Below are 17928 nucleotides of genomic sequence, written 5' to 3' on the forward strand. Positions count from 1 at the left end.
GACAATATTTGATCACAATCATTTGGGCAACAGGTCTGGTCAAAATGAAAGGGGTTTGTTTAATATATGCAGATTTGAAAATCATTTACACCTTTTAACGTTTCAGTGCCAATATGCACAGCGCTAATCAACATTATTTCTGGAAATGGTATTAAACAGTCTGGCAACATATTCTCCTGGTACGTTGTGGGACTTTATGTTAAAGGTATTTATACCGTGCACCGTCACCAACGGAATTGGTCCCCAGGTGCTCAGGCGGATCTGCAAACAAGGAGGTAGGGGTGGGTTAGTAGGGTAAAGAGTGTAGAAAAGGTGGAAGGTGGTGTCCTGTTGGCAGATTCAGTTCGGTTTTCACTTTGCGCTGAGTTTAGGCGTGAATATCGGACCGATGCAAGTCCTCATGTGCTGTTGGTGTGACCTATGGGTTGATTGTTGGTGTGGTGCATGCAGTCTGCTGTGCGAGAGGTGGTTGTGTGGGTTTTATGAGTTAAGTATGCAGAAATTTGAGCTTTGGGTTATATGTCTCTTACTGCTTGTAGTTCTGGTTCTATGTATCCGGTTGTCATACGGGCTAGGTATATTCTCTCCCTTTCTTTCTTTCCTGTCTGACTCATTTCTAGGTTGATGACGAGGCTGGTACCCAGCTGTGTTATATTCGACCTCAGTACACTCGGTTGGGCGAGCATTAGCCCCCACACAGATATTGGTGCTGCATGTTACGTTCACCCGCTCCCTTCCTATCTATTTATGAAGTTTTAAACATAGAAAGTAGATGTAGGAAGAATAAAATCATGCTCCATCGTGCAATATGTGATGTTAATATCCAAGATGTATTTGAAGATGAACTGATGAATATTTGAAGCCCATTTTGGGGATCATGCACAATTAGTTTTGTCTCAGACAAAGGCCCATATTTAAATGGGGGGCTTCCCATTTAAAAATTTTACACAAATGCGATGTTATGGCGAAGCAAATGCTCAGTCCAAATGGAAGTGGAACCATATTTTAGATAGTTTTCTGGTGAAACATCCAATACCTTGCAGTAAGTTTCATAGTGAAGAGACCATCAAACTAAATTGCAAAGAGGCTAGGCACTCGCATGCATCACAATGGCCAACTGGAAATTACACAACTGCCATGATTATTTCTAACCTGGCTTAAGTCTTTTTAATAAACATATTAAAATCAGAGCACGCTAAATACCCAGACAGCCTCTGAGTAGTCTAAAAGTAGCATCATCGTTCTTATAATACAAGATGAAGTCAGCGTAGAAGCCGGCCAAGTATCAGATCTAGAAATTCATAGTATCAAAATACACAACAGATCTTTTAAAAGACAATGAGCTAAGAAGTCATGTTTCTTGGCAACACTTCTTTAGACGGATAGGTCTTCAAGCAAGGGATATTTATACAATGCTCACTGGGTTACAAGTCATCTATTTACGTGCTGCAATACAGCCCTTGAATGATTACATGGGAGGAGACTCTGCAAAAATGAAAAAGGGAAGTCGATGGGTAATTTAAAAAAAAGTAACTTTAAAAAACACCCTTGTAAGAAACACGCAAGCCCTTTGAAGTAATGGCACGCTTTTTAGATTTAAGAGCTTTCAATAAACTGAAACTACTGGCAGGGGGAAGTGTACCTGCCTGACCCTGCCCAAACACTTCTTCCACCACCACCCACCGTGGATCTCTTGGAGATCGAGCGGTGTGTGGTTTATTTTCTATTTTTAGGGAGCCCATTCTGAAAGCGAATAGCTCAAATTGAGCTGTGAATCGGCTTCTGGTGTAATAAAAATGTCTTAACCAAGTGAGCCTTCAGCCACTTGATTCATAAGCAATAAGTGTCCTTGTTAGGTGCTCCTTTTAATGAATACTTGTTGCATTGTCAAGGTAAACAAGTTTTGGATCGTTTATGGGCATTTGCCAGGCATTGCCACACTAGGACTGTGACCATGTACGAACACCATGTGTTCAATCTTCAAAGCTATTGAAGGAGACTTATCCAAGCCACAACACAACTACTGCGTTCAGAACGGCTGTAGTGCAGTCTAAACTAGAAGTCATTGCGTGAATGCAGAGACTTCTGCTATGTTGCCTGTTGCCATTGTATGTCCATGTAGTAAAATTACGGCAGGTCAAGGAAAATGCCCATTCCATGCCTAAACAAAAGCCAAAACGACAGGCTTGTTTTGTATAGCACATACCACACAGTAAATTGTTTCTAGATGCAAAGCAGAGGGATTGAGGGGGGCACAGAAAGATGGACAGAAAGGGAGGGGGATGTCAAATTCCTGCAAGTGCGGGCAGTCTAACAACGTGTCTACCGTACGATATGTATGTTGCACAATTTCCTTTCAGAACGCAATGACTATCCACTCTAATGGTTAGAGAAAAGTAGCAGACCAACCTGGAACTGCCTGATCCAGCTTCCTCTAATTTAAACAGTTGGTCACTCATGTAGACATTTCTTGTAAACAACCACAATTTAGAATTTACATCTAGAGCAGGACGAGCAACCAGATTGTGTATGTATGTGGTCAAACAGACACTTAATTTGGAGACACTTCAGTACACAAACAGCATCAGAAACTAAAATGAATTCTCCATTATTTCAACACACAAAATAACTCTGCTTATTGCCACATTTCCCCTCCACCAAAAGAAACTAGTCTTTGCAATGATCTACTACTTACCTCGTACAGAAATGCTAAGTTAACCATATTAAAAGTCTCCATTGAAAAAATGGCATTAAAGAAAGGTAAATGCAAGATCATGATACTTGCAACGTGCAAGTCAAAAGCATTTTTAGAAACATTCGACATTCCTCAGGTTCTTCGTCTCATCAGATAGCAGAAGCACCCTACAGACCGAAAAAAAGCGGCATCGGGCAACAGGTTGACCTTGCACAGAAAATACATAAAATACTCCGCAAATGGAAATTCAGAATCAAGGGAAACAGAAAACCTGTGATCAGGTATCGCCTGTATCGCCATTCTCTCCCAGCCTCAATTAGACCTTTAGACAATGAAATCAGATATTTACAGGACGGTTCTGGCCAAGAGTCATTACTTGTAGAATTAGTTAAAGAAGGCCATGTTTCCCAAATGATGGCTGCTCCTGCAATCTAAAAGAAATTGTGGACAAGAAAAAAAGCCAGTGGATGGAGGATGACCTTGGGGAAGTGATTTCGTACCCATATTTATGAAAGCACGGCACTGAACCATTTGAATAGGCGTGCATCGGGGCGTTATACGTTACTTGTATAACGGAAATATGTAGCCATCCTCAAAGATATTGAAGGAGACTTTTCCAAGCCACAACACAACTACTGCGTTCAGAACGTTTGTAGTGCAGTCTATACTAGGATTCATTGCGTAAATGGAGAGACTACTGCTAAGTTCAGGGTATGAATGCAATGTTACACGTTCGTATTGAACGCAATTCCTGCATGGATTTCAATTCAGGGACACGTAACCTGGTGTGCATATCATTGAAAATTAGCACCTGTCGTAGGCAATCAAAAAAGTTTTGAATACCACCCAGGTTCTAAGGTATAATGCACGTGTTCCGACCTTTGAATTGCAAAGAATGCAGGGGCAATTACCTGGTGTGGGCTAGCGTTTGATGTCAACTTCTGTAGCCTCCTCTGGCAACCCAACGGAGCCATTTTATTTATCAAGTTTCCATAATGAAGACTGGAAAAGGACTAAAACATTCCAGATGAAGCAATGGAGCAAACATAACATAGGGTACGTTGTCTTTTAAAAATAAACTCTCACTATGGCACCCGTGTTTTACACTCCGGTGCGAATGGCAATAATTACTCCCCTGGTAGATCCTATCAGCTGATAAGAGTGCTGAGCTACGTTAAGCAAACTTGCTTCACCCAGACCTTAACTTACGTGGCAGGCTGTTAACGGTACAGACAGCATACATTATCACATAAAAATTGGTTTTGGTTACTCCAATAAAAAGGTTTCAAATTCTTAAGATTTTAGCTCTTGCTGTGGTAGCTTTGTGAATACACTCTGGGTGCCAAGTTTCCCCAACAAGGTTTCTTACCACCTATGTAATCATTTGATCTGCCGACTCCTCGAAGAACTTGATCTGGATGTCCTCGGTCTCAGAGACATGGTTCATGGCCAGCTATGTCATGGGTTTTGACACTCTCCTCCTTGATGGATAAAAGATCTTCTCCAAACCCAGAACCAACCGTCCAGGAGGTAGAGTAGTCTTGATCTTCCCGGAGTAGATCCCTGCTTCGGCAGAGTTACTCCTCCTTTGAATGCCTGGTCTGCAGACTCTCTTGACCTCTTTTCTGTGACCACCATCTACAGGCCACCTGGCCAGGTCACCCTCTTCTTCTCCGAGTGGGACGACCTCTCCTCCTCTCTCCTTGCCTCTATCTCTCAACCTCTCCTCAGACACCTCTTTCTATTCTTCCCTCTGGCCCGACATTGTGCCGGGAACACCCTGGATGTACTTATCTCGTCCTACAACCCCCCCCCCAATCAAACACGCTCACCACTCCTCATGGACTGACCACTGTCTCCTCTCCCCTCACCTGTCGCTCTCTGTCCCCCAGGAAAAGCCTACCCCAGCACTGCCACCCACCTTCTCGGTCATCGGGCCCATGGAGCGTGTGTCAGTAGAGGCTTTTGCAGCTTTTTTTCCCTCCTCCTCCTGCAGCTGACTCACATTCTGACACAGCCCTCTCCAACCTGCATCTACCACTCTTGATGTCTTTGCCTCCGTCATGAGGACCCGTTTGAAGCCCACATCGAAGTACAACTCTTGGTAGGATTCAGACCTCGCCACCCTTAAATGCAAGTCTAAGGTGATTGAGAGGACGTGGAGGGCATCAGGCTCATCCTCTGACAAACTGGCCTGCCACCTACTCCAAAGGCGCCAGACTCTCTGTCCTGTCCAAGAAGAGAGATTACATCCAAGCCCACGTCTCTGAAGCCTCTAACACGGCCGCACCTTTCAAAACCTGCATGTAGCAGTCTCCACCTCTTCTGTTCCCTCCCAGGCCCTTTGCACACCACTGGCTTCTCACTTCACCTCTAAAACTCAGGACATCCCCAGTCCTCTTGCTCCTCTTCCTCTGCCGTCCCCTCTCTGGCCTCCCCTTCTCTTTTGTCCTCCTTCCTGTGTTGACTCCTGACCATGTTTCTAGACAAGTCCCATCTATGAGTCTTGACCAAGCAGGTGTTCCTTGCTCCTCCAGGACCATCAAGGACCACATCAACACCCTTGGCCGATTTCTGCACTCACTCTTCTCCCCCCCTAGGGGATCAATCTCCTTGATTGATCCTCTGCTTTCGAGACGATCAACCACTCCATCCTGATCAATCGTCTGACAACCTGGGCATCACAGGCCAGTCCCTAGCCTGGTTGACCTCCTTTCTCTCCGATTGACCCACCCAGGTCAAATGTGGGTCCTTTCTCTTCAACGCCTCTCTCTCTACATGTGGTGTCCCCCAGGGTTCGAACCCCTCACCCAGGCTCTTCAACCATTCCTCGGCTCCTCTGGCCCACCTCATCTCTTCCTCCTCTTCTAACTTTCAGTATTATGCAGATGACTCAGCTCTCCTTCAGGCTCCCCTCAACCTCCTCTCGCTCATTCCTGACTGTCTATCCGCGATTCAGGAATGGTGCGCCTCGAACGATCTCTGCCTTAATGCCAGTAATACGGAGATCCTTCTCATTGGGACCCCTGCTCCAGCTTTCCCTCTGGCCGCCCTCCCTGTATGGCAAAAAACCTTGGTGTCATCTTCGACTCCACTCCCTCCTTCTCTGCTCACATCTCTAAGAAGTCCAACTACCATCTGCACCTGAGGTATTCAGGTATTCTTCCTTTCCTCACTTTCCCCCAGAAGCTGTCTCCAGAGCCCTGGTCTCTTCAGGGTGGGCTACTGCAACAGCCTCTTTCTAAAAAATCAGCCTGCCTCTACTCTCCGCCCTTTGCAACTAATCCAGAACAGGACTCCCCCCCACCCCCTCACCCACTGCCACTTTTCCTCTTCCTTCCCCCTTGCACTTGCTCAATCGGAATGACACAGGGCCTAGGTAAGATGGTTTGTTTTGTCCTCCCTTGGTCTACCCTTCCTGGTCTTGTCGCGCCTAGAAACACTGATAGTAATTTACGCGCCTGCACACACTTTCATCCTGAGGAAAACGTCTTCCTTTTAAAATCTGCTTCAATTTATTAGATACCTCTAGGTCATATTCGCAAAGAAAGGAGTTAAATAAATAAATAAATGGGGAAGAATCATAGGTGGTAAAAAAAGATCACTGGGGAAATCAATGTTTCTTCCCCTCCCGCCCCCCACTACCAAGTACTTTCTACACAGATTATAGGACTGAGCCAATGTATCGAATTATGATCCCAACAATGTTTTTTCCACTGGCAAGTTCATGGAACCATTGCAGTCTTGAGCGCTACACCATTTGTACAGAAAGTTTATCATCTTGTAAATCAAGGTTTGTGAATAAAGGGTAGACCTTTCCTTAATCAGTTTTCTAAAATGTAATTTCTATCAATTACCACCTGAATTGTGGATATGTAGTTACTTACATTCTTCCTACTCCTTCATACATGAGAGTCTGGTCAGACAAGGTCATTATTTCTGTATCTGTAAGGTGCGCATGTTTTTTCGTTCTGTTTAACTGCTCAATTTGTATGTCTGCAAGTTTCACCTTTTGTTGAGTGTCGAGAACTTTTGCCTGAAGTTCTGTAAACGCCTGTAATAAAAAGCGAAACCTTTAAAGCATGAGTTTTCAAAACACATAGGAATTCAAATGCAAACACTTAATAACAGACTTCTTGAAAACATCAGTGAATCCATAACATAAAAAGGTTTTGAAAACAAACAAGCAAAACATATCTGCAGAAACCAAGTCAATGAAAATGTTATTTTACATCCACGATTATACCCATCTAATATTTAATTTTCTTGTTCTAAAGTTTAATCAAATAAGTCACACCTGATTATCATTGTGGCCTGCCAGGGTCTTTGTCTAGAGCCAGTCCTGCTGCAGAAGCAGGGTTAGGGGGTTGGGAAGGTCTCAGTCTCACCACTCCCACATGTGCATGGTTGAAAATTGTGAGCACCTCTTGATCCCTCCAGATCTGCCGCTTACAGTGCTGGCAAGTGTTCTCTACGACACACAAACAATTCAACCTACGAAAGTGCAAGCCGCTAATACACCAACTACCAGAATTCCCAGTGGGTAACTGAGAAAGAACTAACCTGAGCGAGGGAAAGCCACCAGGAGACAAGAGCAAAGCAACAAACGGTTTACCACTCACCCTTGGCACCAGACCTTCACTGCGGCATACCAAGAACACAGACCAACGATGGAAAGTCATCACAGGGCACCAGCGGTGCTGCACTGAAATGGGGGGCACAGCTGGAAAGACTATTGAGTCCCACCTAGGTAACCCAGCCCATCAGGGAATGTCAGATAGAATGCCCCAGCGCTAAAGTGTCTGTATCTGCAACTCCACAGCACCTTCTTTCTGCACGCCACCCGCTGGCTGCACTTGTGAGTTAACTGCACTTCCCTCTTCCCCTTGGCACTTCTCGCCTATGCTCCTCCCCACAAGTGTGCGATCTGAATGAACAAGGCCTAGTAAGATGGTTTCCCCCTCCTTGTCTTGTCGCGCCTAGTAACACTTGTGTACAGGCGCGTCATAAATGCCACATCATGCCATATCATAGAGATTAGACCTCAGGGGCAGGCGATTGTACCACCCAAAGGGGGGTAGTGGGGAGATTGCTGCAGCAAGGAAGGAGCAGTAACAAAGGGAGACAGTGAAAAGGCAGTGTGGCAATGGAAATCAGGTGGCGCAGAGCGTGGAGGAGACTAGTGGATCATGTTGAACGGGAGGTATTGGTAAATGAGAGAACGCGGCACTTGGGCATGAAAGTGTGTATGCAGTAAAGTGAGTGAGGCTAAGTGAGAAAGTAGGGGAGTCAGTGCGTGAGAAAGGGGACTTGAAGAGTGAAAGGAGGTTTAGTGCGGGAAGAGTGGTGGAGTGTAGCAAGGAGAGCAGTGGAGAATGGAGACAAGAAGAGAGTGTCTGAACAACACTGGATGGGCCAGAGAGAAATGGAAGAGAGAAACTACAGAGTGGAATGAGTAGAAGGAAGGGAAAGGAATTAAATATCAGTATCAGGAATAAGAGCAAGTCAGACAAGGGCAGTTGAAAGGCACCATCTCCCGTTCTGAAGACCATCATCATTTTTGGGGTACCCTAGGCTAGCATTCACTTAGAAGAACACGGAGGGAGTGGGATGGCTAAGGCTTTGGAGAAGGAGGAATGGTGTTAGAGGGATGAAGAGGAGTAGGAGAATAGGGGTGGAGGAGTAGGAGCATTAGGGTTAGGTGAGGAGGACTAGGGGAGAAGGAGGAGCAGTGTTAGGGTTGGTGGAGGAGACAGTCCTTAGACCGACCCTTTGAAAATGATAAATCAAAGCCCTTGAACTGAGAGTTGGTGTGTTCTTGAGGCAATTTGACACTATACTGAATCACCTCTGACAGTAATATATTGTAATTCAGTCACCAAATTAGATTTGTAAAGACAAAAACAGTAGCCACTGGCAGGTTTACATTTGTCTGCATCTATTTGCGCCTGAATGTTAAATGGGGATGCCATCACTCCAGATTTGGATTCTTCCATGGACCAACATTTTCTAACTGTGTGGGTGAGGAGCTCCTGTTCTGCCACCCTAAAGACGGGTGTCCTCCCAGTCTGGTTAAGGCACCATGACCGCACATTGCTTTAAATTCTCAACAGCTCCTTAAATCTGCTCTAACGATTAGTATTATACTAGTAGTCAAGGAAGTAGCTGCTGTATATTTGGGATTTATAAAGCTTGAAACTAACTTGGAAACAATGAAGAGTTCTTCAAAAGGGTACACAAAAGAGGGTTACAAGTAAGGTGAAGTGGTAAAGGAATTGTACGATCAGACCAAAAAAAAAAAAAAACTAAAAAAAAAGGTCGACCTGTTCAAAAAGTCCGAAAAATGCTACCACCAAAGGTTCGAACACCAAAGGTTTGAACCTTTGGTGGTAGCATTGTAGGTAAGTATATATTCAAAAAAAGAAACGGGGGCTGCGGGGGTGTCCCCTGCAACACCCTACTCATGACACTTTAGAGTATAGTGAGCAGGGATTGCGGAGGAAACTCCTGCAGCTCCCGAAAAAAATAATGTTAATTTTAAAGACCCTGCGGCGCCGGTTCCAGATCATGGAAGTGAAAGGGAACTGGTGCTGCAGGGACACAATGTGAAGAGAAGGCAAGTAGGGTTTGTTTATGTTGGGGTGTAGGTGGGGGTGTGTTGAGGGTGTGGGGTGTATTGTGGGTGTGTTGTGGGTGGGGGTGTGGGTATGTAGGGGTATTGAACGTGTGTTCGCGTGTGAACTGTATGAACCTTTTGTGGTTCGTACATTTCACATGCAAACTTTCCAGCCGCGTGAAAATCAGCCGCGGTCAGATCACGTAGATCTGTGGTAATATAGGAGCATGTATGGGTAGAGTGAACAAGGGAGATGGGAACTCCAGTTGGAGGGGTGGGGCGGTGTTGTGCAATCACACGACAGCTCGTAGGCCCGAGGCTAGCCCGAGTTATTATGGGTTAATTGATTTTTGGAGCACACACCAAATGGGGACAGATTTCAGCTTTTCCTTTTCACAAGCCATGGTCCATGTAAACAGGTATTTGCACCAGAAGCTCAGAATGACCTAGGTTACTGATAAGTCAACATTCCAGAGGCGCTTTCCAGAAGTGGCCAGCCTCTGAGAAGATGGGGTTTGGGGGGAAGAGTACGTTGGAAACCAGATGCAGACCAGTACTTTTCAATCGCCAATAAGCTAAGGGGAAGCTTCTAGAAGGGTTCACATTGTATGTGATCGAAGGGCTCCCTTAAAAGCTTCATGCAACCAGCAAGCTGGGGGAATTCACCAGCGAGCTTAGCAGTGCATGCGGGGCATCATGTTACCGAAAGCTTCTAAGCGACTGTTCCCGTCTGCTGTGTCGTAGTGGGTGCTGCCCTGTGTGAGAAGAGTGGTCTAGTCCAGTGTCCACCGAGGGTCCCTAGCGCAGCATAAATAATGAAGTAATGGAAGAACTGTGCTCATGTCATTTGTGCATTTACATAATGGTCAGCATAATTGCCTGTGCAGTTTGTAGCGATTGTTTGCCATATTATCTACACATAGCAAAAATAAATGCAATGAATAATGCGCTTTATGTTCTTCTGAGTCAGTTTGTTGTTTCAAGCAAATACTAACCTGCAGAGGTGTGTGCTTGTTCTAGGCTGACACACACATATCCCCCTCAACCCCCCCCACAGGCAGACTTGGATTTGAGCTGAGTAAATCTACAGTTTGCAATATGCTATTTGAAAAGTAGGGTGTTCTGGTCCTTCCTGAAGTGTAGGATGGAGGCGGGCCTTCTTATCATCTGCATTGAGAACTTGTTCCAGAGACAAGGTGTATAGCAGGAAAAGGCCAGTTGCATGTCCCTACACCCACCCCTCTTAAAATCATATCCAGCCTGGAAATGTTCTGGTTTCTGGTAATGTGCTTGACACAGGGGATGAGGTTTCCTGGCAAAGTGACTGGTGTTTCAGTAGTCGGTGCTTTGTAGATGATGAAGGCAGTGTTGGACATCATGCCTTCTTGAAGGGGCATTCAGTGCAGCGCCTCAAGAATGGGGGTGACGGTTACATTTCTTAGTGCTGTGACAAGGCATGCTGGATTGCTTTCAGAGGGACCAAGGTGGCATCTGGGACTCAGGGAAGGTGTGAAAGTCTGGACTTTGTGCAGGCTCGCAAGCTGGTACTATGCTGCTTATGTCTTCTTGGCAATATACATATTGAATGAGAGGTCACAGTCTATAGTAAAACATTGCACTTGCTGAGCATGAAGTCACCAATCAAGCTTCAGGTAAGCCAACCATTTCAGGTCTTGCGCATGCTTGGGAGTTTCTGAAAAAACATATTTGGCCTCTGTAGGATTGAGCTTCGGGTTGGTACTTGACATCTAGGCTTGGATGAAGGTGTGATGGGTCAGAAATGTGAGACGGACAACTTTGTGAAGATTTCTCAACAAATGGCATTATTTTATAAGATAAGGTTGGATGAACGCCTCACTTTCCCTACCCCGACGAGGATTTCCCCTTCCTAAAATAAACTAAAAGAAACTCAAAGAAATTCTGTCCCTTAAACTAATACATACACATAAAACAAGGAAATGTATAGCAATTCTCAACAATTACTGAATTTGCAATGTTACCACAATCTCTTTGTAACTTGGGCAAAATCCAAGTTCAAACTGGATTCTGTTTCAAGTTCAAGAAAAGAAAACAAGGAAATCCTGATTTGCATTAATGTTTAGTCACAGTTTGTTTCTACTTCAACTCGACAATATAAAGTTTCAACTCCGTTTGTCAAAACAAAAGCCAAGAGTTATTGGTGCACACTAATTTTCAAATATGGTGTTCTTGTAATTCAACAAATAGATTTAAGAAGATTTAAAGGCCGATTCATGGAATTAATGTGCGCTGAAAAAAATCGGCGCACGCGTGCGAAAACGTGCGATTCGCAGTGTCACTTGAAAAATCGCAGTGCAAGTACGATTATCGCAGGGAAACCAGCGCACATCTATTCATGGAAGTCCATGCATGAGTAAAATGTGGGATGTGCGCTGAAAAAGTGTGCGGCGCACAGGTCATCTAACGACGTGCGCTAAGGCCACAGCGAAATCGCACATAGCGCGGCGCACATCACAAAAGTAGGCGGAACACGGGGCGTTACACGCAGAATGGGGAACAACTCGTGAAAATGTGGGCATCATGGGGGAAGTACAGGAGGCAAGTGCGCGGAACGCCCACACGCTCGCCTACAACACGTATTCATGGAATGGAATAGGGCAAACCAGCGCACTGGCAAAGACGCGCACAGGGCCATACACGTCCGCCACACGAAAGCAGACGGTAGCGTCCCTGCGCAGGAAAAAAATGTGTGCCAAAATGTGCGCTAACAAAAAGCACCTATATACAGCTATGATGAAATGTCCCATACTGTGGCCCTCTAGGACAAATGACGTGCAAAGGGGTATGCGACAAACACGGACAAACGCTGTGTCAAAAATAGCATGTGCGTGTATTCCTGGCGTGCGCGGGAAGTATTACACACGATCGGGCCTGGGGGAGCGGGTACGTGTATTTCGGGGGTGCGCAAGCAGATTTACACGCGATTGGCCTGGGTATGTGTTTTTCAGGGGTGCGCGCGAAGTTTTACACGCGATTGGCCTGGGTACGTGTATTTCAGGGGTGCGCAGGTGTTTTCACACACGATCGGGCCTGGGGGAGCGGGTACGTGTATTTCAGGGGTGCACACAAAGTTTTACACGCGATTGGCATGGGTACGTGTATTTCAGGGGTGCGCGCAAAGTTTTACACGCGATTGGCCTGGGTACGTGTATTTCAGGGGTGCGCGCAAAGTTTTACACGCGATTGGCCTGGGTACGTGTATTTCAGGGGTGCGCAAGAAGTTTTACACGCGATTGGCCTGGGTACGTGTATTTCAGGGGTGCTGAAGAAGTTTTACACGGTTTGGCCTGGGTACGTGTATTTCAGGGGTGCGTGCAAAGTTTTACACGCGATTGGCCTGGGTACGTGTATTTCAGGGGTGCGCGCAAAGTTTTACACGCGATTGGCCTGGGTACGTGTATTTCAGAGGTGCGCAAGAGGTTTTACACACGATTGGCCTGGGGGAGCGGGTACGTGTATTTCAGGGGCTCGCGGGTGGTTTCACACGCGATCGGGCCTGGGGGAGCAGGGTACCACTCACCGTCTGCCTTGCATGTAGAAGAACGCATAGCCAACACCCACCCGCTGTGAAGTAATAGCGTGTGAACCCCAACGCCTACAAAACACACGCACCGCACCCCACGAAAAGCATGTACAGAGCAATGGAAATCCACGTGGGATCTTCAAGCCCTGCCAGGCAACGCCCGTGCGCGATACGTCACAGACGCGCTTACGCGCTAAGGGCCTTTGGTCCAATGGAATCGCGTATGCGTGCTGACGCGCTTATGCGCTAAGGGCCTTTCCTCTAATTACACGCTGACGTGCAGAATTTTCACGTGCCAAATCACTCCGTATCAAGCTGGCCACGCATAAGCACACGGAAGACCACGCTCCTGCTCAAAAGGCCGAATTACTGCCCCTCAGAGCCCCGAGCAGCCTCCCACGAGCCATCTGCTGCTGCCTGCCTCCTGCCACCGTGCCCTGCCATTTGGTGCCTGCACATCCGCCATCTGCAGGGGTCCAGTTGCTGTGTCCACCCCTGCTGGAACAGAAGACTCCCGACTGGGATACCATCGCTCCACAGCCCAGCCCCAGGACCCAGTTGCCCACCCACACCTGCCTTGGGGGTCGCCATGTTGGGGCAAACACCACCCGAGACCACTGGCGACCCCCAGCCAGAGGGGCAGAGGGCCACCAGCTTCAGTCAGAAGGAAGTTGGTGTCCTGGTGGAGCATGTCCTGGGGCATTATGATGCCCTCTTCGGATCATCACGCGCCGACAAGAAAGGACGGGACAGGATCTGGGACGACTTTGTGGTTGCCATCAACGCGGAGGGGGTGGCAAGCCGCAACATCAAGCAAGTCAAGAAGCGCTGGGAGGACTTGAGGTCCAGGACCCTTCTAAAGGCCCGGCGCCTCGTGGAGGGGGGCCGGGGCAGCATGAGTACCATCCAGCTGAGGGTCCTGGAACGCGTACGCCCAGCGCTCCATGCCCAGATCCTTGAGAGGCAGACCCGTCTGGAGTCGAGCGGTAAGTGGCCAAGCATTGCTGTGTGAGACAGGACATGTTGCAGTGTGCTGGTTGTCTGATACTTCCCTGTATGTGTGACATAGGCCATGTACGCGTGTGTGTGCAGGGACATCATGGTCATGCATGTGAGACCAGTAATGTGTGAAGCACACGGTTGGTGTATGTGTTTAAATGCAACATGGGGAGCCCTATGCGGAATGGACACATGAGAGCATGCCAGTCTGTTCCTGGACATGGGTGGGGGTGAGGGATGGGTGCTGATGCCATGTACATGTATGGTGTCCATGTCTGTGTTTCTGACCTGCGTGTCTGACTTGTGAATGCCATGGATGCATGACACATGTCTGTGACAATGTTCAGAATCACTGATGCAGCCTAGTTATCCTTGCATCCACTGTGTCTGGGGTGTACGAGTCCAGATGTATGAAAGTACGTTGAAGTGTGTGCATGTGATAGGCATGACCCCATGATGCATGCGAGTCCAAAAACAACATTGTATGCTTCAAGAGTCCCTTGGACACGTTTGCTTATGTCCATAGCATGCACCATGCCTGTTACTGCATGTGTTTTGCCTGCACTGACCCATGTGTTGTGGAGGGACATGATGGAAGTGATCTTTGACAGTGCCACTCATCTGCTATTGCTTCCTGTCTAGGGGACCATTGTAAAGTACCCTGATGCTTGTGTTCTATGTCTCCCTCTACACAGCGCAAAGTGAAGAAGAGGGCGAGACGGCGCTGTGGAGCTAAGCGGCGGGGATGCCCCCACGGCTGCAGCGGAAGGGGTGGGGGAGCCCCCACAGGGGCTTGCAACGGCGGAAGACGATGTGGAGACATCCAGGTTGGTGGTTTCCACAGGAGGAGGAGGAGAAAGAGGCCGCTACTGAGCCGCACACGGGGCCTGGTGGGGGCATCCCTGCTGGTGCAACTGGTGCAGTCCAGGGGCAGGGGGAGGAGGCAGCACAGGTCGCCGTGGAGGTGCCTGTGCATGACACTGTCCCTGACACTGACTGCACCAGCAGGGATGCCCCATCCCAGGCCCGTCCGCAGGTAGGGGGGATGTCCATGTCATCTGACACTCCTCTACCTGCGGACGAGGGGACCCCCAGCCATATGGAGAAGGTCCTGATTGGTGTCTCGTTGGGAAAGGGTGTCATTCGTGATGGGGTGCGTGCTTTCCGGGGGGAGCACGCACGTTCTCACGAAGAGCACCGTCCCAACGTGGCCCAGTTGGGAGCGGTTGGGGGTCTCGTACATGTGTCGGGCACTCTGGCGACCCTCTCCTCCTCTGTGGAGGCTATGCGCCAGTCGTTCTCCATGCCGTCTTCCGGCCCAGATGCCACCAGGGCCCCCTGTGGACCTGCCCCGACCAATGCAGCCACCTCGGTGGGGATCCCGTCCCCGCCACAGTCGGGAGTCGGAGGTCCAGCAGGGCTGGACACACCAGCAACTGGACCCCAGCAGATGGAGGATGTGACAGCATCATCTGGCAGGGCCTGTGCACGACGGCGTCGGTGGATTCCATCAGCCTGGATGCCGTCGTGCTGGCACAGGCAGTTGCGTCGGAGGCAGCGGCAGGCTCGACGTGGGAGGCATCACGGCTCGGGGCCATCAACATCAGGGGTGCAGGCATCGGCCGGAGGGCAGGAGAACCCTGGAATGGGAGTGGCTTCCGTGTGGGAGCGGTTGGGCCAGCAGATAGGTGCGGAGCGGCAGTGGGCAGAGGAGGAACGGCTCACAATGGTCAGGGCGGAGAACTCCATGCGGAGGCGCTAAGGCAGGCCGAGTGCCTCGAGGTTCTTCGCAGGGAGTTGGAGCTGGACACTGCATTATCCCTGCGAGACCTCGGGGCCAGGGAACATGCCCCCCTCCAAGCCATTCAACAGGAGTTCGATGATGCCCTGGCCCATGACAACAACCAATGAGCCATCGGACTAGCCCGCTGCCCTTGTAAATAGTTATGTAGTTAGTGTTGGGTTTCCTTTGCTTTATTTATTTTGGACCTTTTGGACAATGGACCACATTTTTGTATATAGTTTATTTATTAGGTAGTATTTTTAGATAGGTTTCATTTCTTCAGTTGGGATCATGGACCCTGGATTGTTTATCTGTATATAGTTGACAGTTGGATTTTAGTTTTTTTTTTGGATTTACCCATGGAACAATGGTTTTCAGTTTTGTTTTTCCCTTGGATTTACTTTTTTGAACTGTGACTTTGGACACCTTTCCTTTGGATTATGATTTGTGGTTTTTCATTATTTTACGGACATGCTGCTTTTGGTTTTTGATTCCCATTGTCGTTTGTTTATTTTTAATTCCATTTATGTTGCTTTTAATACATTTTTTTCATCAAACTTCAATGTGTATTATCATCTCATTGGTTTCATGCATATCATGATATGGGTTTTGACATTCACTTACACCTATTGTGTGTATGTGAGGGACATGTGTTCATTTACATACTTACCATTGGGGTTGTATCATGTAATTGGCATTTCTAAGTGGGTGGATGCAATACTTGGGTGGGTGTTTGGCACGTGGAGGCTGCCCATAAGGGCCAGGGATCTAGATTGTGATGACGTGTTGGCTGGGGGACATGTGTCAGGGCCTGCTGGCAGGTGCCCCGCAATGCTGGGGGGTGGGGGTGTAGAAGGACATGAGTGGGACATGAGTGGGGGCCTGCTGACGGGTGCCCCGCAATGCTGGGGGGTGGGGGTGTAGAGGGACATGAGTGGGGGCCTGCTGGCAGGTGTCCCGCAATGCTGGGGGGTGGGGGTGCAAGGGGACATGAGTTGGTGATCAGTAGTGCAAGGAGACATGTGCCTTTGCTGGGGGGCATGCCCATGTTGGGTGGGCTGCCTGCGGGACATTACCAGGGATGCAGGGTAGTGCCCTGTGGTGTGGGCTGCCTGCAGGGGCCGTGGAGGGTGTACAGGGAACCCCTGGGAGGACCCACACTGCCAAATGACATGTGGGACTCCCCGGCAACCCCAGAAATACACGTACCCTGTTGAAATCGCGTGTGAAAATACCCGCTCACCACTGAAATACACGTACCCAGCAGAGTCGCGTGTGAAAACACCCGCGCACCCCTGAAATACACGTACCCAGGCCAGTCGTGTGTGAAAACACACGCGCACCCCTCAAATAAACATACCCAGGCAAATTGCGTGTGAAAACACCCGCGCACCCCTCAAATACACGTACCCAGGCCAGTCGCATGTGAAAACACATGCGCACCCCTGAAATACACATACCCAGCCCAGTCGCGTGTGAAAACACACGCGCACCCCTGAAATACACGTACCCAGCCCAATCGCGTGTGAAACTTCTCGCGCACCCCTGAAATACACATACCCAGGCCAATCGCGTGTAGAACTTCCCGCGCACCCCTGGAATACACGTACACTGCTCCCCCAGGCCCGATCGCGTGTGAAGATTCCCGCGCACCCCTGAAATACACGCACCCAGCTCAATCGCGTGTGAAACTTCGAGCACCCCTGAAATACACGCACCCAGGCCAATCGCGTGTGAAACTTCTCGCGCACCCCTGAAATACACGCACCCAGGCCAATCGCGTGTGAAACTTCTTGCGCACCCCCGAAATATACGCACCCAGGCCAATCGTGTGTTACCGCGAAACCCGTAATACACGTTACCAGCTTGGCGTTTGCCGTTTGGCAGTCTGGTAAACCGGTCCAGGGTTGGCGCTGCCATTTGCGCTGGTTTTGGGATTTTGATGGCTTTTCCTTGCGCGAGGGCGTTCTTGGGGGCGTAACTGGCGCTGCTGCAGGCTCGCTGCGCCACGGATGGTTTTGGATGCGAGAATCCATGAATATGCTGTGCGCGGAAATCGATTTTATCGCATGCGGCTGGCGCAGACATTCGCACGGGCACGCTATGTGCCAGCCGCGTGCGACACTTTTGTGCGAAATTCCATGAATTAGCCTGTTAAGGTGCAGGGGAGGATCTGTGGTCCTGGCACACAGAACAACCACTCAATACAGAAAAGGAAAGGAAAGAGGATCCAAAGGTCGAATCCTCCCGTCGCCTGCACACTAGATGGTACT

General features: G+C 48.6%; 1 protein-coding gene across 1 annotated transcript in view; it reads right to left on the bottom strand.

The window, feature by feature from the left end:
* PFDN1 (prefoldin subunit 1) overlaps positions 1–17928 on the bottom strand; it is a 243689-nt gene that overhangs the window by 138659 nt on the left and 87102 nt on the right. The window contains exon 2 of the mRNA XM_069652679.1: positions 6583–6749. Coding sequence (XP_069508780.1) covers positions 6583–6749 — 167 coding nt within the window. The remainder of the gene's footprint in view (positions 1–6582; positions 6750–17928) is intronic.

The sequence above is a fragment of the Ambystoma mexicanum genome, chromosome 3p (assembly GCF_040938575.1).
Source record: "Ambystoma mexicanum isolate Mex_15411 chromosome 3p, UKY_AmexF1_1, whole genome shotgun sequence".
Taxonomy (NCBI): Eukaryota; Metazoa; Chordata; class Amphibia; order Caudata; family Ambystomatidae; genus Ambystoma; species Ambystoma mexicanum.